Source organism: Cetorhinus maximus, chromosome 19 (genome assembly GCF_964194155.1).
Source record: "Cetorhinus maximus chromosome 19, sCetMax3.hap1.1, whole genome shotgun sequence".
In the NCBI taxonomy this organism is placed as follows: Eukaryota; Metazoa; Chordata; class Chondrichthyes; order Lamniformes; family Cetorhinidae; genus Cetorhinus; species Cetorhinus maximus.
In genome coordinates this window covers 88,092,717-88,114,794 of record NC_135897.1, presented here as the reverse complement: position 1 = coordinate 88,114,794, position 22,078 = coordinate 88,092,717, and the positions used below count along the sequence as shown (strand labels likewise).

The 22,078-nt window shown below is 43.9% G+C and overlaps 1 protein-coding gene across 3 annotated transcripts in view; it reads right to left on the bottom strand.

Moving 5' to 3' along the window:
- The window catches only part of LOC144694011 (neprilysin-like), a 215,060-nt gene extending 199,163 nt beyond the window's left edge, over positions 1-15,897 (bottom strand). The window contains exons 1-2 of one of the 3 annotated variants that reach the window (XM_078564334.1): positions 15,735-15,897; positions 11,785-11,956 (exon numbers count right to left, since the gene is read on the bottom strand). In XM_078564334.1, the coding sequence (XP_078420460.1) occupies positions 11,785-11,947 (163 nt within the window). In that variant the 5' untranslated portion in view covers positions 11,948-11,956; positions 15,735-15,897. Of the gene's footprint in view, positions 1-11,784; positions 11,957-12,473; positions 12,574-13,086; positions 13,174-15,734 lie in introns of those variants that run through there. The other 2 variants (XM_078564335.1, XM_078564336.1) reach the window with 2 other exon arrangements.
- Positions 15,898-22,078: the final 6,181 nt, after the last annotated feature.

Sequence of the window (22,078 nt, the reverse complement as noted above, 5' to 3'; positions counted from 1 at the left end):
CATCCCCACCCCCTTGCTGATTTTTTCCCCCTCCTCTTTGTTTTTCCCAATAATTTATATAGATTTTTCTTTTCCCACCTATTTCCATTATTTTTAAATGTATTTCCATCCATTGTTTTATCTCTACCTTTTAGCCTTTTTCGATTCCTTTACCCCACCCCACCCCCACTAGGGCTATCTGTACCTTGCTTGTCCTGCTTTCTACCCTTAAGTAGCACATTCCTTTAGATAATATCACCACCTTCAACACCTCTTTGTCCTTTTGTCTGTGACATCTTTTGGTTATCTCCACCTATCACTGGCCCTCTATCCAGCTCTTCTTGTCCCAACCGCACCCCCCCCTTAAACCAGCTTATATTTCATCCCTTTTCTATTTTTCCTTAGTTCTGTTGAGGAGTCATGTGGACTCGAAACGTTAACTGTGCTCCCTTCCACAGATGCTGCCAGACCTGCTGAGTTTTTCCAGGTATTTTTGTTTTTGTTTTCGATTTCCAGCATCCACAGTTTTTTGCTTTTACCTGTTCACCCATCACTCCCGCGCTCACTGATCTGCATTGTCTTCTGGGCCACAATGCCTCAATTGTAAAATTCTCATACTTGTTTTCAATCCATCCATGGACTCAACCCCTCCCTATCTCTGCTTCCTCCTTCAGCAGCACAACCTCCCAAGATCTCTGCGCTCCTCCAAATCTGGCTTCTTGCACATTTCCGATTTCCATTGCTGGTCATGCCTTCAGCTGCACAGGTGCTAAGCTCTGGAATTCCTGCCCTAAACCTTTCCACCTTTCTCTCTCTCTCTCCTCCTTTCAGGATGTAGGTAAATAGATTGTTGTTGGGTAAAGCTGCACAAACCTGGCTTGTATATCTTTGTGTATATGTAATCGGTTCAAGGTGTTGAAAATGATAAAGGGATTTATTTTATATATCCATTCATAGGATGTGGGCATCACTGGCAAGGCTAGCATTTATTGCCCATCCCTTGAGAGGATGGTGGTGAGTCGCCTTCTTGAACCACTGTAGTCCATGTGGTGTATGTACACCCACAGTGCTGTTAGGGCAGGAGTTACAATGTAAGCTCATAGCCTTATAGACGTCTACAGTACAGAAGGAGGACATTTGGCCCATCGTGCCCATGCCAGTCAACAAAGGTCTGACTACACTAATCCCATTTTCCAGCTTTTGGTCCATAGCCCGTGCAGCTATGGAAATGCAAGTGAATATCTAAATACTTCTTAAATGTTACGAGAGTTTCTGACTCAACCATCCTTTCAGGCAGTGAGTTCCAGACTCCCACCACCATCTGGGTGAAAAAATTTCTCCTCAACTCACCTCTTAGCCTTCTACCTCTTACCTTAAATTTATGCCCCCGGGTTATTGACCCCTCTACTAATGAGAAAAGTACTACTACTAATATTAAGGTTTTCTCATTCTCATTCTTCTAAGTATTACACTGGATCCACTTATTATAGAAATATTATTATCTGGCATTCAATATCAGAACATGGATAGGACAAGGGTTGTCAACTCTAGCTATGTGTATTCTTGGAGGTTTCATTACATGAGGCCCACCTCTCACTGCCCCGCACCCACTTCTCCCATCATTGGCAGCCTAACATGTCAATCCTCACAGCACACCACATTCCCAAGCCAAGTTGGAAAATGAACAGATCCTTCATGACCCAATTGGATGATTCCTGTGTGCTCCCCCTCCACAACCCCAATTCCTACCTTACGATAGCTAATAAATGAAAGTGTTCAAAGCAAATGAAAAAAGCACGCCATTTTTAATGCCCCTCAAATTTTTTGCCAGGGTTTTGTTAGCGGCTGTGCCCTGGAAATTATTCTTCAATTCCTGGAGACTATTCTGGAGCTTTGGCAAACCGAGACAGGACTCAGCAGATGCTGCCTGTGGCGTGAAGTGCTTACATTGGCTTATACATTCAAATCCAAGTTCTAGGCATGAATGGTCACTGTTCTACTTTACTAAACTACCCAATCCCAAGGGGCCTGTGTACTTTTCACCAGATTATCCTAGATGGTTTCAGCTGTGTAGCTCCAGCTGAAAAATTCTCTATGTAAGCTACACCATTGAATGAGTTCAGATTGTAATTTTGCTGAATTCCCTACAGTCTATAATCAGAGTTTAATGACGTGAATGTCAGAAGTATGGGTTCAGTTTTGCTTCCATCGCTAACACCGTGTTATAGATGAAAATCAATGTGTATGAATGATGGGTGATAACCTATTTTGTTGTTATTAAGTAAGAACTCTACCACAAAGCAGCACCAGATTCAAGGTCAGAAAAGGGGGGGGGGAACAATGTAAACAGATTTAACTACATTATATTTAAGATACGGAATTTTGAGAGAAGAGTGGAGCCCACATTAACAAATTCAAAGGGGAACTAGATTCATGCTGGACCAAAAAAACAGAATTGAGGGGGTGAGAGATAGGGCAAATGCGCCATAAGGATAGTGTGCAATTCAGCAAGAAAGCAGCAAAGGGCTACTAAAGATTCCTGTACCCTTTACTAAATCTATGCTACCAAACCAGACAGACCAGTGGAACGGGGAGACACATGGCAGATGAAATTTAACACACACAAGTGTGAGTTGATGCATTTTGCTGGATAATGAGGAGAGGAAACATAAGGTAAATGGTACAATGTTAAGGGAGGTGCAGGAACCAGGAGAACCTGGAGATTTGTGTGCACAAGTTTTTGAAGGTGTCAGGACAAGTTGCGAAGGCTGTTGACAAAGCATATGAGATCCTTTGCTTCATTAATAGAGGGCATAGAAAACAAAAGCAAGGAAGTTATGCTAAACTTTTATAAAACACTGGGTTGGCCACAGTTGGAGTTTGGTGTTCGATTCTGAACACCACACTTTAAGAAGGATGTCAAGATCTTGGAGAGGTTGCAGAAGAAATTTACTGGAATGGTACCAAGGGGGAGAACTTTCTCCCTGTCGGGCGGGCCAGTCAGGAGTGGGCACAGGTGGGCATGGAGCTGATTGCTGGCCGTGATCAGCTGTGCGCCGCCATTTTATATGGGTGGGTAAATTAAGGCCCGCCCAGCGTGATGCGCACCCGGAAGCGCTCAGCGCTACCTGTGCGGGCAGGGGGGAGGAGGGAGAGTCGGGGCCTACGCTCTTTCACGCACATAAATCTCCCTGAGGCACGGAGCTGGCTCAGGGAGATTAACTTCAGCCATAAGGATGTGAAAAATAAAAAAAAATAAAATTGTTCAGACATGTCCCTTCATGTGACATTGTCACACAAGCTGGGACATATCTGTGAATTTTCACAAAACGTTTTATTGAATTAATAAGCCCTTCATGAAACCTCATCCCACCCGTGGATGAGGTTCCAAGAGAAATGTGAAGGCCGCCTGGGCTGTTCACCTGCCCCCCGCCAACCTTAAGGTTGGACGGGCAGCCCTGACAAGTATTTTAAGTAGTTGATTAATGGCCTCAGCAGGCCTTTGACAGTTCGGTGGGTGCGCAGCTGACTCCGGTGTGCGTGTGCCGAACTGAAGATCAGAGTGACACGTGGTGATGCCGGGACACGCCCGACCTCACCGCGCATTATTTTACCCGTCAGCGTGCAGGGCCCACCCCCGCGCGCTGAACAGAAGATTCTGCCCAAGGTCTGTGGAGGGACAAGAGAGGGTGGGGTTGTTCTCCTTAGGACAGAGAAGGTTAAGAAGAGATTTGATACATTTTTGAAATCATGAAGAGTTTTGGTAGGGTAAATAAGGGGATTCTGTTTCCGGTGACAGAAGGTTGGTAACCAGAGGATACAGATGGTTGGCAAGGAACCAGAGGCAGCATGAGGACACTTTTTTTTTTGTGTGGTGAATAGTTGTGACCTGGAACGCACTCCCCGAAAGGGTACCGTAGAACTATAGAAAAGTTACAATACAGAAAGAGGCCATTCAGCCCGTTGTGTCTGTGCTGGCTAAAAAATAAAAAATAAAAAATAAAAAAGACTAGTTTCCCATTTTAATCCCACCTTCCAGGACCAAGTCTGTAGCCTTGCAGGTTACAGCACTTCAGATGCAGATCCAGGTAACTTTTAAATGAATTTAAATAAGGGTTTCTTATTTACCAAACCAGGCAATGAATTCCAAATGTCTCTGGGTGAAAACATTTTTCCTCATGTCCCCTCTAATTCTTCTACTAATCACCTTAAATCTGTGCCCCCAGTAATTGACCTCACTGCTAGGGGAAACAGGGCATTCCTGTCTACTCTATCCAGGCCCCTCATAATCTTGTACATCTCAATCTGGTCACCCCTCAGTCTCCTCAGCTTCAAGGAAAACAACCCCAGCCTATCCAATCATCCTTCATAGCTGCAATTCTCAAGCCCTGACAACATTCTCGTAAATCTCCTCCATGCTTTCTCCAGAGCAGTTATGCCCTTCCTATAATGCGGCGACCAGAACTGTACATAAAATTCCAGCTGTGGCCAAACCAGTGTTTTATACAGTTCCACCATTACATCCCTTCATTTGCATTCTATACCTCGTCCAATAATGGAAAGCATTCCATATACTTTCTTTACCACCTTATCCACCTCCAAGGACCTGTGGAGATGCACTCCAAGGTCTCTCGCTTCCTCTACCCCTCCCAATATCCTACCATTTATTGTGTGTCCCCTAGCTTTGTTTGCCCTCCCCAAATGCATTACCTCACACTTCTCTGGATTGAATTCCATTTGCCATTTTTCCACCCACTCAACCAAACCATTGGTATCATCCTGGAGACTACAGCTACCCTTTTCACTATCAACTACATGGCCAATTTTTGCAATCTGCAAATCTGCAAATTTCCCAATCATGTCACCCACATTTAAGCTGAAATCATTAATACATGCAAAAAACAGCAAGGGGCCCAACACTGAACCTGTGGAACGCCACTGGGAATTGTTTTCCATTTGCACAAACATGCATCAGCCATTACCCTTTGTTTCCTGTCGCTAAGCCAATTTTGAATTCAACTTGCCACATTCCCCTGTATCCCATGGGCTGTTACTTTTATGACCAGTCTGCCATGTGGGATCTTGTCAAATGCCTTACTAAAACCCATGTAGACAACATCCACTGCACTACCCTCATCAATCTTCCTTGTTACTTCCTCAAAAAATGTGATTAAATTAGTAAGACACGACCTTCTCCTAAAAAATTCATGCTGACTACCCCTGATTAATCTGTTCTTTTCTAAGCGACAGTTTATCCTGCCTCTCAGAATTGATTCTAATAATTTGCTCACCACAGAAGTCAGACTGGTCTATCCCTCGAACCCTTTTTAAACAATGGCACAACCTCGCAGACCTTCAATCCTCTGTTTCCTCACCTGTATCTAGTGAGGATTGGCAAATGATCCTCAGAGCATCCGCTATTTCCTCCCTGCTTCCTTTAACAGCCTGGGATATAACCCATCGGCCCTGGTGACTTATCTACCTTCAAGGATGCCAGTCCCTCCAATACTTCATCTCTCACTATGCTTATTGTATCTAATATTTCACACTCCTCCTCCTTAACTAGGATATCTGCTTCATCCCTCTCCTTAGTGAAGACAGAGAAAAAGTAGTCATTGAGAACCCTATCCACATCTTCAGCATCAGAGCACAAGTTACTATGTACATCTCTGATAGGCCCTACCCTTTCCTAAATTATTTCCTTGCTTTGAATGTACTGGTGAAACATCTCTGGGTTTTCTTTGAGCTTACCTGCCAATATTTTTTTCATATCTTCTCTTTGCTTTCCTACTTACCTTTTTTACTTCACCCTTGTACTTTCTATACTCCTCTAGACTTTCTTCAGTATTAAGTTTTTTGTGACTGTCATGGCATTTTTTCTGCTTTATCTTACCTTATGTACTTCTAGATAACCAGGGGGCTCTAGATTTTCCAGTACCACCCATTTTCTTTGTGGAACATGTATACAATGTGCCCATAGAATCTCACTTTTGAATACCTCCCACTGGTCTGTCACTGGTTTTCCTTCAAGTAGCTTTTATTCAGTCCGCTTTTGCCAGATCACCTCTCAGCTCTATAACATTTGTTTCTCCCCAATTTAGAACTTTTATTCCTGTTCTATCTTTATCCTGTTCCATAATTATATTAAACTTAATTGTATTATGATCACTATCTCCAAAATGTTCATCCATTGCTATTTCATCCACTTGCCCAGCTTCATTTCCCAATACTAAATCTAGAATTGCACTCCCTCTCATTGGGCTTGATATGTGCTGGCTAAAAATGTTCCCTTGAATGCAGTTCAAGGATTTTGTGCCCTCTGTGCCTATTATACTGTTCGTATCCCAGTTGATATTAGGGTAGTTGCAGTCCCCAGCTATTGTCACCCTATTGTTTTTGCACTCAGAAATTTGCCTGAAAATTTGCTTTTCTATCTCTCTCTCACTGTTTGGGGGTCTATAGTATGCTCCTAGTAGTGCGGCTGTCCCCTTTTTATTTCTGAACTCAACCAATATAGCCTCATTTGATGATTCATTTAGTATACCATCCCTTCTCACAGCTGTAATCGATTCTTTAACCAATAATGCTACACACCCACCTTTTTATCCCCCTCTCTATCCTGCCTGAAAACCCTATATCCACAGATATTGAGCTGTCATTTTTGCCCCCCTTTAAGCCAAATTTCTTATAGCAATAATATCATGCTGCTACGTGTCTACCTGTGCACTCAGCTCATCGATTTTGTTTGCTATGCTCCTTGTATTTAAATAAATACCTTTTTAACATTGCCAAATTCCAGTGCAGTATACCTTTCAATTTTTGCTTCTTCTGTCTTTCAGAAGTCACCCGCTAATTTTCTGTCTCCCGCTCCCTGCTCTGAATTTGTCCGATCTGAATCTGCTCTCAGGTTCCCATCCCTCTGCCAATCTAGTTTAAACATTCCCCAACAACACTAGCAAAACTCCCTACAAGGTCATTCAGTCTAGTCCTATTCAGGTGTAGACTGTCCATAGTAGAAATAGCTTCAATCATAACTGTCAAAAGAGAATTGGAGAATAAATATTGAAAGGTAAAATATGAAGGAGATGGGTGGAAAAGCATTTGAGCTTCCAAGTGGGTTCACATCCCATTCCAGGAATTTGAGATCAAAAATCTATGCTGACACTGTGGTGCAGGACTGAGGGAGTGTTGCACTGTCAGCAGTGCTATCTTTTAGATGAGATTGAGGCCTTGACTGTTCTCTTAGGTGGGCATAAAAGATGCCCTGGCACTCTTTTGAAGAAAAGCAAAGGGCTTACCCCTGTTCTGGCCAATAATTGTTCCTCAATCAACACTACTAAATTAGATTATCTGATCATGATCATGTTGCTCTTTGTGGGAGGTTGCAAATTAGCTGCTGCATTTCAAAATTACTACATTTCAAAAATACCTGATTGGCTGTGAAGCACTTTGGGACTTCATGATGTCATTAAATGTGCTATATAAATGCAAGTCTTTCTTTTTAGCTTGCTTGAAACTGAAATGTGCGAAACCACTCCTGTTGTGTGATCCCACTTCCTCAGATTATGACATGGAAATCCATGGAAGTAGAAAGAAGAAAGAAGGACTTGCATTTTCTAAAGCACCTTTCCCAACCACGAGACATTTCAAAGTGTTTTTCAGTCAATGAGGCACTATTTTGGAATGTAGTCACTGTTGCAATCTCAGAAACATGCCAGTGAATTTGCATACATTATGCTCCCATTGTGGTAATGCATAGATAATCTGTTTTCTGTGATGTTTGTCAAGACACTGGGGAGAAATCTCCTGCTCTTTTTTTTCAAACTAGTTCAATGGGATCTTTTATATTCATTTTTGAGGACAGATATGGACTCAGTTTTACATCTCACCTGAAAGACAAGACAGAATTCCCTCATATAATAAAAACAGAAAGTGCTGGAAAAACTTCTGCCTGGCAGCATCTGGGCTCCACTGTAATGTTCCAATGCAAAGCCCAATGCAAGCTTAAGGAACAGCACCTCATCTTCCGATTAGGCACTTTACAGGCTTCTGGATTCAACATTGAGTTCAACAACTTTAGACCATGAACTCTGTCCTCCATTTTGTATTTTTCCCCTAGTGTCTGTCTGCATCTTGCTCTCGTGTTCTCGCTTTCCAGCAGCACTGACCTTTATTCTGCTATTAACACATTCTGCTATTTTGCTATCAGACAGCGCTGACCTTTATTCGGCTATTAACACCTGCTCTGGACCAACGCTTTGTTCCTTTACTACTACCATTCCCACTCTCTTTGCATTTTGTTCCATGACATCTTTGTAATTTAATCTCCCCTGCCCTCTGACCTATCCCTGACCTTCCTTTTTTGCTCCCGCAGCCCCTCCCCCCTTTTCAACAGCATAAAACCCATCACATTTCTGCCTCTCTTCACTTCTAAAGAAGAGTCATATTGGACTTGACATGTTAACTCTGTTTCTCTCTCCACAGATGCTGCCAGAGGTGCTGAGTTTTTCCAGCACTTTCTGTTTTTATTCCAAATCTCCAGCAACCGCAGTATTTTGCTTTTATTGTAGTTCAGAGTTGGTTCAGTTCTGCACTGGGCTGTTCGCTTTGAATTTTGTGTCCAAGTCCTCGAGTGGGACATGAATCCACAGCAATATGACTTAGCAGCAAGAGTGTTACCAACTTAGCCACAGAAAGTGGGACTTTGGATATGAAATTGGTTCAGTGACAGGAAGCAGAGGGTTGTGGTAGATGGATATTTCCAAACTGGGAGGTGGGTTGCAATGATGTTCCCCAAGGATTAGCTTTGGGTCCATTGCTGTTTCATAATTTCTATAAATGTCCTAGATCCCAGTGTAAAGAGCAGCATTATAAACTATGCAGACGATACAAAACTTGGCAACTTTGTAGATGATGATGAGGCCAAACTTCAGGATGGCATAGTTAGGATAGTGAAATCTGTAGAAGCATGGCAGATGGAGTTCAAAAAGGAAAAGTGTGAAGTGATGCACTTTGGAAGGACTCATATGGAAAGGCAATATACTATAAATGGCCCAATTTTGATAAGCGTGGATGAGCAGAGACCCTGGTATCCATAGAAACAAAACCTTAAAGGTGGCAGAACAAGTTCACGTGATGGTTAAAAAACATATGGGTCACTTTACAAAGAGAGATACAGAATATGACAACAAAAAGGTCATGTTAGATCTTTATAATTCACTGGTTAGGCCTTAGTGAGACACATCTGGGCACCACACTAAAGGAAAGATGGAACAGCCTCAGAAAGTGTGAAAAGGATGTTTATTGGGATGTTGCCAGGGCTTAGGAACTTCAGTTATAAGGGGAGATTGGAAAAATTAGGACTGTTCTCCTTGGAACCTCCTTGAGGTGACCCAATCAAGATTTTCAAGATGATGAGAGGTTTTGATGTGGTAGATGGAGAAGGCTGTTCCTTCTGGTGACTGGGTCAATAACAAAAGGTGACAGATTTAAAATGATTAGCAAGAGATCTAGCGAGTTGACAGGATCTGAAATGTTATCTAAAAAGGTGATGGATGCGGATCCCATAAATATTCCATAATATTAAAAAGGAGTTGGCTTGAGGATGCATAACTTCTTGGGTTACTGGGGGGGGGGAGCTGATGGCACAGTGGTATTGTCACTGGACTAGAAATCCAGAGGCCCAGGTCTAGGGACACAGGTTCGAATGTCACCATGGCAGCTGGTGGAATTTAAATTCAATAAATAAGTCTGAAATTGAAAGTTGGTCTCAGTGATGGTGACCATGAAGCCATTGTCAATTGTCGTAAAAACTCATCTAATGCCCTTTAGGGAAGGAAACCTGCCATCCTAACCCAATCTGCGTGTGAATCCAGACCCACAGCAATCTGGCTGACTCTTAACTGCCCTCTGAAATGGCCTAGCTAAGCACTCGGTTCAAGGGCAATTAGGGATGGGCAACAAATGATGGCCTGGCCAGCAACGCCCACATCCCATGAAAGAGTAAAGAAAACATAACTATAGACATGGGATTAAGTACCTCTGCTCTATCAAAGGGTTAGCACAGGCATAACAAACCAAACCAAATGGCCTCCTCTGCGCTTAAACTCTTGTGATTCTACCATAAAGAGGTGCAATGCAGTTTTCAAATGAGAGAAAAAAAATCCATTTGCAATAACACAAAGTGGTTGAAATTGGGGATAAAGTGGAGAGGGGGAATAGGGCTGACTGGATTGCTCTGCAGAGAGTTGGCATGGGCTTGATGGACCAAATGGCCTCCTTCTGTACTGTAATGAGTCTATTTGCACTACGTATATAAAATATGCCAACACTTTGTTACAGCAATAGATAAAGGAATTTTATATGACTATAAAACACATTTATTATTACATAGTTCAACCACAGAATGCAGGGTGTAACTAGGCCAGTAATCATCTCAGGTCGCGTGAGATATGCCATTTACCTTAACACTTATGAAATGGTTTATAAAGTGGCGATTTTATTTTACAGAATGCTTGCGAAGTTACAAAGTCAATTACCAACATTTAAGTTCTGATCGGTCTGTGCTAATTCAGGCACCAACATGTCTGCAAAACAGAAGGTGTACACAAAGCGCTTTCTGGCGGTGATGTATCTGGGAATGTAATAACACTTAGAGCGGAGGAAAGGAAGGGCATTGTAGCTCTCTTCCTCCAGTGCATGCAAGGCTACCTCAATCACCGACTCCTCCACCCTCCCTAAAAATCTCGAGATTACCGTTTCTAATCCCACAAACAGATTGGTCAATTTTATTTGGAGTCATTTTAAATTTCGGGAGATTTGAAGTTAGCAGTTTTTCTGTAAGGTCTTGCTGAAGGTAATAGTGGGAGGTGTAATGGCCAAGGGTGCACAGACCAGGTTCCTTTTTAAAAGTATAAATTGACCGAGTGAATCCGTTATTCTGTTTGAAAAAAAATACCTCCTATGTCCCGGAATGTGTTTCAGAACTGGGACTTTGGTCTTTGTGTTTTGTGCTGACTGTCCAGCTCGCTTCATTGTATCGGTCGATTCAGTTAGGAAGCTGAGAGACCGGGAATTCGCACACAGTGGGTCGTAAGCACTTCCATCCATTCATTTTATTAATCTGAGAATTCAGCAAGATCCACTTGCCGGCTCAAAGGGAGATTCAATGTGCACTCCAGTTGCACAAAGCCCGGCACCAGAGGTGTGGATTCATTAAACACACCGCCCACCTCCTCCATGTCCCTATCTCCCCCGACCCCCGCGCCTCCACCACCTCCTCCCTCCTCCATTATCGGTAAATTGTATTCCCTAAATGGCTGTTGAAATGACCCATCCAACTATCGAAACGCCACCAACACCTTGCGACGGTGGCATTACCTGAACTGTGATTCGAGAACTTGGCATTGAATTCCATGTTAAACCTGGCAAACTACAACCTGCAATTGGGAAGTGGATGACGAGCTACAACTTGTGCAACGATGCCTCCCTCCCAGACACTTGGCGTAATCACTGGGATTCTTGCAGTACTCGAACCATTCATTAACAACCCACTCACTTTACCATTCGTTAACTAGGCTCGGAAGTTTTTGAAACTCTTGGAGGGGAAAATTAGGGGCTTGAGAAAAGTCACTCCTGTGGTCCTTCAATTGGAAAGGTTTATGAAAATCCCCGAAATACTGAAATGTGATTTAATTCCCTTAGAAAGTAAATTCAGGGATTCACACACACATATACACACACACACACATGGACACGCCATAGACAGACGGGCAATGCACACACTATAGTGTCTGCTCTACTCACCCTTGCGTGTTGCATACAAAGCGATCAAAGCGACGACTACAACGAGTAGTAAAACCACAATGGTGGTCAATCCAATCTCCAAAGAGGTCCAGGATTTACACGACTTCTTCGATTTTGGTGGGTTCCTTTCAACTATATCCATTTGGCTTTCAGACTTGCCCATAACAACAACCTGAGACCGAGAACAGGTACATGAAATCATATCCATAATTACAGCGTTAGATCGAGAACCGGTATGTTAAATCAAATGCACGTACCACCAAACGTTCGCGGGAATGATGCCATTACAGAATAATTTCAAACAGTGCACTGAAGTCAATACTCTGTCTGCAAAAGTTTTCGGATGATTATTACAGCATCAGTATTGTTGAAACAAAATATATAATTTGCCCAGTTTAGAAAGACCAGTATTTGGGCTGCGTTCTGACCACTAACAGCAACCTAAACTCATTGCGGATCCCTGCTGAGACTAAAAGGAATTGCTGGCGAACAATCTCATTTCAGAGGAACTTTTCAATGAATAACTGTCCTCATCAATGTTTCCCCCTTTCATAGAATTTACAGCAGCATAAAGTGCGATTTTAGCCAAAAGAATGCCCTTTTTTGACATTAATATTGTAAATTAAATGAAAAAGCATATTCGATCTAGAACCTAAAGCACCTGGAACAGGTAAAGCAACTGAATATACAAGGTTACTGATTTCAGGATCACCGATTTTAGGCACAGGAGGAGGCCATTCGGCCCATCGTGTCTGCACCGGCTCTCCAAATGAGCATTATGACCTAGTGCCATTGCCCTGCCTTTTCCCCCCCGTACCCCTGCACGTTGCTTCTATTCAAATAATCATCTAATGCCCTCTTGAATGCCTCGATTGAACCTGCCTCCACCACACTTCCAGGCAGTGCATCCCAGACCCGAACCACTCCTTGTGTGAAAAAGTTTTTTTTTTCTCTCTCACGTCACATTTACTTCCTTTGCAAATCACTTTAAATCCGTGCCATCTTCTTGGTCCGATCCGTTCCTGTACAATATTAGCACTGATCTCGTAGAATCATTCTAGAACCTCCCTGCGATTAATTTGAGAATAAATTGGGCTCATGGGGTTGGCGTCTGGTAAAGTTAAATAAACCTGCAAAAAATGTTGCAGAAAACTTTAGTCTGTGAAGTTTAGGGTCGAGAAAGTAACTCTGAGAAGTTGCTTGGGACAAAAATAAAAATAGCTGGAAAAACTCAGCAGGTCTGACAGCATCTGCGGAGAAGAATACTAGTTGCTTGGGAGTCGCGTGTCATAGTGTACTTACACCGCACAGAGAATCAGTCCAACAACAGGAGTGCACTGAATTGAGATCAGTGGAAGACAACTATTTGGACCTGGTGTCACAATCCAGCCCCCGGAATGGAGACAGTAAAAGCAACAGCCAATTAAATATGTGTGTGTGTGTGCGCTGTTGCATTCAGGTTGGGGTTAAATATCAGTCAATACTGGCGCCCAGGCAGCGTTTGAACTGCATTGCATCAACTTGCACAGACACTGAGAGGCAGTTGCCCTTGGCTGGGGAACCTGAAACATGGAGGGGGCACAGACGCAGGATGAGAGGGTGCATCATTTAGGACTGAGATGAGGGGAAATGTCTTCACTCGGAAAGTTGTGAATGGTTAGAATTCTCCAACCCCAGAGGGCTCTGGAGGCTCCATCACTGGATATCTGTAAAGGCTGAGATAGATTCTTGCTCTATTCGGGAATCAAGGAATACAGGGAACAGGCGGGAAAGTGGAGCTGAGGCAGAAGATCGACCATGATGGCATTGAATGGCCGAGCAGGCTCGAGGGGCCGAATGGTCTACTCCTGCCTCTATTTCCTGTGTCCTTCGGTAAAATGCACCAGTAACAGTAAGGTGTGAAGATGTCCGTTTAACTAACCATGGGAAGCAAATTTAAGGGTGAGGGTGAAATCACTGAACCAGCTCCGGGGGCTGAGAGAAAACCCGAGGGCGGGGGAAGCGGGGTTGGCAATGGCATTTAAAATATCAGCCAAGCATACGTGAAAAGAAGTCGAGTGGAAATCATTAAAAATGTAACTTAAATATGAAATTGATTTATTCGGGGAGGAAAGGAAATTGATGAATTGGACACTGCGTTGTTTTACTGGACCATTCTGTGTGAAACCGACAGAAATAACATTTGCAAGCGTCTTGTGACAAAGTTCTGATTAGAGGAGCTAAAGGGTAGCTCCGTGTTCCCCGCCCCGGTTCCGGACCCCACCCAGGTCGGTTTGCAATCGATGAAATTAACAGGAAATTTGACATTTTTGCACCGACACCTGTTACTGTTTGGACAGTACCCAAATCTACACAGGGGCAGGTATTTTTTTTTGGGTGGGGGGGGGGGGGGGTGGTGGGTGGTGTGGAGGAAACTGTAGAGGAAGAATTACTGTAATGGCATTAATCCCCAAATATAGCAGCTTTGCCCAGGCAATGAAACAGTGGGGCGCCGCTATTGCAGGTAATACGATAGTAATCGTGTCCTCTTTTTACAATCTTCCAAGTGGGAATACAAGTTTTAGGTTCGGCGAACTGTCTCCTCCGCTTGCAACAGGAGCAAGGCTATCCCGCCAGGGTGCCTTTTCACGATTTTTTAGTGTTTGTTTGACTTGTGACTGGCGTTCAGGTCTCCTTAACCCCGGCGAAAGCGAGGTGAAGGAGAAGGATACAGAAATGGTTAAGACGTTGAGCATCAAGGGGAGGGAGGTAGGGGAGGTGGAGGGGGGAGAGAGAGAGATAGAGAGAAAACACGCGCCCGAGAGACCTGGCGAAGGTTCCTGACCAGAAAAATCTCGTGGAAGAGGGATTCAGTGCTCACTACGCCATCAGGTGTAATGGAAAATCCCAGCAGTCAAATTGGGAGGCGTGTGTGTGTCACCCAACTCGCTTGTCAATTTCAGGTCAAGTTCAGTGACAGAGAAATGGACTGTGTCCCGAGCAAATTGAGCAGGCGGCGTCAGGAAGAGATTAGCAAGACTTAAAAGTAAGGATGTGAGCTTCAGAGAGTCCAAAGGCTCGCTTTTTCCGACCTGTAGGAGATTCGTATCTCTTTACCCACCCGCCCCAACAAACCCCTCACCCCCCACCCCGGCTTTTTGCCTTTCAACAATTTTAAGCCACGTCGAGCGCCCGGCAGGTCAGCTGCACTTGTGGTCAGTTGTCTGACGTTCACTGGGTGGATGGGACTTTACAGCAAGAAAGCAGCGAGTGACCTCTCCGGCGAACAGCGAGAGGCGAGCATCGCCTCACCGAGCTGCTCTTTAAAAGACACACCGTATCTCCCACCACACCCCACCCACCCAGCCCCTCCTCAACTTCAGATTAAAATTTAAAAAAAAAACACCATTGGCTTCAGTAACCCTGCATTGAGGGAAGGGTTGCAAAGATTGTGGTTTATCTGACCAGAGCGGTGCCAATCGCTGGATGTGCGAGGTCAACTTGCGAATAAACCTGAGTCCCAACAAAGAGGATGTAAGATCACGGCGTTACAGGTAAATCTTCGGGATCACTGAACCCGGACTCAGAACAATGTTCAGTTCATGTCACCTCCCCTTTTGCATATGGGCGTGATGTCAATATAATCCAAACACTTGATAAACTGTTAGACATTAACCAAGTCCTTGTCAGGTATAGGTTAACACTCCCGAATCTGAGTCAATGCATCTTTGCAGGCTAATTAAGATTGAATCGTTATTAAACATTTCATGACACTTAATTCTAGGCATTGAGTGTGCAACAAGTCTTAGCAGAAATGGTGTAATATTCATGTCTTTCAGAACAAATGTCACGGCTCAGGCTCAGATTATATAGACACGTTAGAAATTTAGGTCCATCTTTTTTTTTAAAAAAATGTGTAAAACTATGTTTTCTCTGTTTCCTTCAATGAGACAAACACACACAGAACTTACCAGGTATCTGTTGTGTAGCTTGCGTCAGTGTCATTGGACATCACTGACCAATCAGACCCAGCACATAGGCAATAGCAGACATGGTGATCTTTTCCCAGGTGAAAATATCAGTCCCCAAATCCGAAAGAGAGCGTTGCAGACACAGCATTAAGCCGCGGTCAGACCCCCCCTCCCCACCACCACCCCCCCCAACCCCCCTCTCTCTCTCTCTCTCGGCCTTGATACCCTGTATAATCACGCGGGAACTTGCGATCGTCCTGTACTTGTCAAACGACATTGATTCCCCAACGGCACTCTGACAGTATTTTGCCAGCCCTGGCTCATGCTGAACGTGGTGAATATGATCCTGGAATCGTAAAGGAAATGAGGAGGAGGGAGAAGAAGGAGGAGGAAGGGGGGAGGGGGGAGGAGGAGGAGGAGGAGGAGGGGGGGTGCTTTCAAGAATCCGAGAACGGCACGTAAGTTCCTTCAGTGAGTGCATGACCTGGAGGTTTCAATTCGCGGAGGCCGAGCCGTGATCCAACTGGGCTGACTCCATTAACTCGGGTCGTTTGTAAGATGCTGATTTGCAGTATGAGCAGGCTTGGCTGGCTGTGAAGAGTCCTTTGACAGCAATGCACACTACCTCCTCTGCATCTGTGCACTAATTCTGTCTGTCCCTCTCTTGCTCTCCCGCCCCCCGTTTGCGTTTTCGAACACACTATGAAATAATTGCGAATGAATTAACTGGGGATGGGTGCAGGTACCCACTGCTTTGCATGTTGTGACACACACTGGCAAAGATGGAATCTCACACAGCCACATTAACCAGCATTTGCTTTTCGCACTGGCTGCGTCAGTCCTCTGACACAAAAAAAAACACTTTATATGAAGTCTGGCAGGTCTATCCAACCTGCCCCACCACTCTTAGATGGCTGGAGCATCTTAAATAGACACCTCTCCGCTTCGCACCGCACCCCCTCCCAGCCATGTCATCCCCTGGAAGAAAGGAGGGCCGGGAAGCTACAACATTTCCTCTCCGAGACCCTCAGGGGAGGGGGTCCAAAGCAATCCGAGAGGTCACATTGATCATGGGTACATTTGACTGTGAATCCATGTCCCTTCCCTATGATGCGACCTACGTTCCACCCAAGTTTGGCTGCAGCTCCCTGTTGAAGGGGTGTGGAGTCAGTCCCCATCACACCAGCAGACAACACCTTGCAGAGCAGGAGTGGGGACCCTTTTTCTTACCAGGGGCCACCCGCAGCCAGACAAAATCAATCGCTGGCCATACACACATTAAAACCAACTTAATTTATATATATATATTACTTCCAGAGAGATACAGAAACGTTTAACTCAGCCACTGCTTTAACGCGATGGCTGAGTTTGCTTTTCCCTATGAGCCTTCTTATTGTAGGTTCTAGGCCATTGACAATGACTGATGCTTCGGAATGCATTACGGTCGCTTCCAAAACCTCCTGCCCATCATTGCCGTGTTCGCCAGAGGCATGATCACTGTGGGCAGTGACTGCCGCTGGCGGTGCCCTGTAAACGGTGGAGTTTGGCTCACCACCACCTTCTCAAGAGATGGGCAATAAATGCTGGCCTAGCCAGCGACGCCCACATCCCATGAATGATCAATAAATAGATGGCACAGTCCGAACTTGCCTCCCTTGCTGAACCCATGAGGTTCCGGGACTAGATTTCATTATGAGGTGGTCCTCCCATATGCCCTGGTATCCTCCTTATCTCATCCTCCAGGGAGAGTATGGTCCTGAGGCCCAATCCCCATGGTGTTACGGGGAGAGTGGCAGCAAACAGAAATGGACAGGGTCTCTTTGAAAGAGCAGAAGCGGGTCTGCACTGAATGCCGACTGAAGCGGTAATAAAATGAGCGCACTGTTTAACAGCGGGAATATCACAGGATGCCCCCCTCCCCGTCAGGCAATGCGTAGCCTTGAACTGGTTTAAAAAAAAAACTCACAGAATCAGGTAAACGGCTCAGGGATTCATAAGATGCCATTGAACTCTGGATTTCCAACTTAGAGCCAGAAACAGAGTGTCAATGGCAGAACAGGACAGTGGCATTTTCCGTTATATTAAACAAGAATAAAATATGAACCACTTAACAGAGGCCATGTTAATACATGGGAGGGAGTGAAGGTACAATCTCATTCTACCCTGGGGGGCGGGAGATTTTGGCGAGAACGAGCAGAGAAGCTAATATTCCACCATCCCAAACTATACTTGATCGCTGTGAGGTAACCTCTAACCATCGGTGGATGTCACCTTATAAGAGTCACTACTTCTGGTGTGAGCAGCTTTGCTTTTTAAGATTAACTGATTTAACTGCAATAGTTACTTCCCTGATCGAAATGTGTGTCTCACAGATGCGCTACTCTCTGGGTGAACTGTCAGTGCGCAGAGATATTGAGAAGATGGTCTGAGCAAGGTTGGATGAGAAAAAGTTATAGAGAAAATATTGGTTTCTCAGCCACGTAGATTATATTTCACTCACAATTGGCTCAGGCACGTTACGCGGTTCGGTACTTGTTTGGTCCTGGACGTGTTTCAAAGTAATTAGCGATACATTATGGTTCGGTCGTGCAGCGTTTTTACAAGACGGGTAGAACCAGCAAATGTTTTTTGGCCTGGCCAACAGCTGATTGCCTGTTAAGGCGGTTGCTTATTAATAGGCTTTGCTGAAATTGCATGAAATTGTTGGCAAGCGTGTAGACTCTGTGTTTTCTTTGCTCGGTGACTATTTATTTAGGGATTGTTTTCTTTGACATATTTTTCGAAATCTCACCGCGGGCCGGATGAAAAAGTGCCCCCCCACCCCCGGGCCAGGGGGTTCCCCCAACCCTGTGCCAGAGGCTCCCTATACTCTGGGAAACCAAGAACCGCCCAAGATCCAGGCCCTTGCTACGCTTGTGCGGTTTAAATGCATGTCGCCTGTTTCTCCCCAACCGGTGAACCGACTGAGGGTCTATGAAAACGCGGGCAATCCAGCCCTTTCATCATGTATACCAGATCACCTCTAACCCTATCCCGCTCTAGTTTATAGTAACAGAGTAAGTCAAATCCTGCTTCTATTTTCAGAGGTTCCTGGCAATTTTTCCCCCCAGGGTTTGAGGTATAACAATCCATAAATCCATCCATGTTTGCTGAATTTGTCAGGCTTGGCTCATTGTTGGCTCTCCCACCCTGGTTGTGTTTATGTCTCCCACACTGAAGATCACGAATTCCAGGCTTATAACTCCGTTCAGTACTGATGGAGTGCTGCACAGCTGGAGGTTCCGTCTTTTAGATGAGACACAGGGACAAGGGAAATAGGAGCTGGATTTAGGCCATTCGGCCCCTCGAAGCCTGCTCTGCCATCGGTCTAGATCATGGCTGATCTTCTACCTCAACAACATTTTCATGAAACGAAAAAATTGAGACATGAAGCTGAGGCCTGCTGCCTGTCCATGTGAACGAGAAGGGCAGAGCTGGCTAATAATTATCCTTCAAACAACGTTATTAAAATAATATACCGGGTCGTGTATGTTATTGCTGTGTGTCTCTGTAACCTACTCCAGCCCTATAACCCTCTAACACTTCTGCACACTTCCAATTCTGACCTCTTCTATATTCGCAAATTTAATCGCTCCCCCATCAGCAATTGTGCCTTCCGCTGCCTGGAATTCATTCTCTAAACCTGACTGCCTCTTTACCTGTCTCCCCTCATTTAAGATACTCCTTAAAGGCTACCCCTTTGACCAAGCTTTTTGGTCACTTGTCTTAATATCTCCTTATGTGGCTCAGTGTCGAATTCTCTTTTGTAACACTGCTACAAAGCATCCTGGGATAGTTCACTGCATCAAAGACACTATATAAATGCAAATTGTTATTGTGGGATCTTCTTGTGCAGAAATTGGCGGTCACATTCCCTGCATTACAAAAGTGACTACACTTAGCAAAGTACTTCTTTAGCTGTAAAGCACTTTACGATGTTCCAAGTTGATGAAAAGCCCTAGTTCAGTACAAATTCAAGATAAAAAGAATTATTCTGAATGAATAAATCTAATTCTGCTTTTATTACTTGGAATTTTTATCCCAAATTCTCTACTGTTCCACCCACTTTTCTGCAAAAGATGTAAATTGGTGTCATTTCCCCTTAAGTTGCTGCTGGGTTCCAGTAAATTTGCATAGAGTGATATCCCAGTTAAAGGGATATGGTCATCCATTTAAGTTGCTTTAGAAAATTGTCCTTCAACTTTACAAACTAGCCAAGCATCAATTCAGCTTGTACTACAGGATAGGATTTGGGGTTGCAAATTACAATTATTAGTGCACTCCCAAGTACCCCCTGCAAGCTGAGTCACAGTTTGAGAAGTTGCTACTGCAGTTGGACTGCTTTCTTGTTCAAGTTTGTCTTGTCACTTAAAATACCAGGTCATGAACACACATGACATTGAAGCAATGCAGGGCCAGGTCTTCATTGGGTATTTGTACTTCACAATTCCACTATGAGTGAATACAATGCTATGATTCATTCACATCTCTTAGTCAATTCTTACTTCTGACTTTGCATTCGTGCATGTCACCAATAAATCATGGCAAAACAATGATATATAAGAGAGACAACAGAAAAACATTATGGAGCCAGACAAATGCATTAATCTTTCTCAATCTCTTCTAATCAGCCTGTTACCATGGTTATATTGCTCTCTTAAACTCTTCTGATCATTTTATTACTATAAACACAGATGACCAAGCTAACATGTTCCAGACCATCACAAACATGTCTGAATGATTCTCACACATTCCATTACCACCCCACCCCCCTTGTCTTGGAGATATCATTGCCCAAGGCTCCCTTCATTGCCATAGGATCACTGCTGATCTCACAGACAGCCCAGGATATTGAGGTACTCAGGCACTGTGAATGTTTGTTCCTACAACAACTGTCAGAGCAACAATATTGGCTGTTCACAGCCAACCAGGGCATTCACAGTGACATTTTTATCCTTATACTGCATCAGAAATAGAAAAGAGAGAACTTGCATTCATATGATGTTTTTCACAACCTTCCAAAGCATTTTACAGCCAATGAAGCACGTCTGAAATGTAGTCACTATTACAATGAAGGAAATGTGGCATCCAATTTGCCTACAAACAGGAAAGTGACAACAACCAGATGATCTTTATGGCAAAATAAAACAGAAAATGCTGGAAAAACTCAGCAGGTCTGACAGCATCTGTGGAGGGAGAAGCAGAGTTAATGTTTCAAGCCCATATGACTCTCCTTCAGAGCTAAAGAGAAGTAGAAATGTGATGGAATTTGTACTGCTTAAGGAAGGTGGGGAGGGTTTGAGCAGGATAGAAGGTCAGCGACAGGTGGGGGCTAAAGAGAGATTGACTAAGATGTCATGGACACAAGACAAAGGGAGTGTTAATGGTAGTGGTGAAGACTTGGCATAAAGGTAAGAAAGCAGAATATCTTAATAGCAGAACAAGGGTAAGCACTCAGTGAAAGAACAACATGGAACAAGCAACAGATGGCCCTTTTTGGGGAGGGGGCAGTGGTTGAGGAAAAAGGATTTAAAAAAAGAGATAAAAAAGGAGGGATAAAAAAATAAAAGTACATTTTTAAAAAGGGGTTAAATTTATTTAAATTTTTATTTATTTATTTATTTTCATTTTTATTCATTGTTTTATCCTTTTTTTATCCCTCCCGTTTTATCCTTTTTCCTTTGATCTTTTCAGTGATGTTGGTTGAGGATCGAATATTAACTAGGATACTTGAGAGCGCTCCCAAGTTCTTCCACAAAATAGAGCCATGAAATATTTTATGTCTACCCAAGAAAGAAGACTGGGTCTCAGTTTAATACTTCATCAGAGGGATGGCAGCCCTGACAGAGCAGCTCTCTACTACAGCGTCAGATTGGTTTTGTACTTATTTCCCTGAACTCACATCCTTTTGACTCAGTGGTAAGGTGGCTACCAACTGAGCCACAGCAAGTTGCTATTACAAAATATAGATTTTATAATGTACCACGGAACACAGGACCAGGAGTTGGCCATTGAACCTGTTGAGCCTGTTCCTTCATTCCATCAAATTGTACTGGATCTGTGGTTCAACTTCATCTGTAGTTCAACTTTATTTAACCACCTTTGCGCCATATAGAAAAATAGAAAATAGAAGCAGGAGTGGGTCATTCGGCCCTTCGAGCCTGCATCGCTATTCAATATGATCATAGCTGATCCTCTATCTCAACGCCATACTTCTGCTCTCTCCCCATACCCTTTGACGCCTTTAGAGTCTAGAAATCTATCTATTTCCTTCTTAAATATATTCAGTAACTTGGCCTACGTAG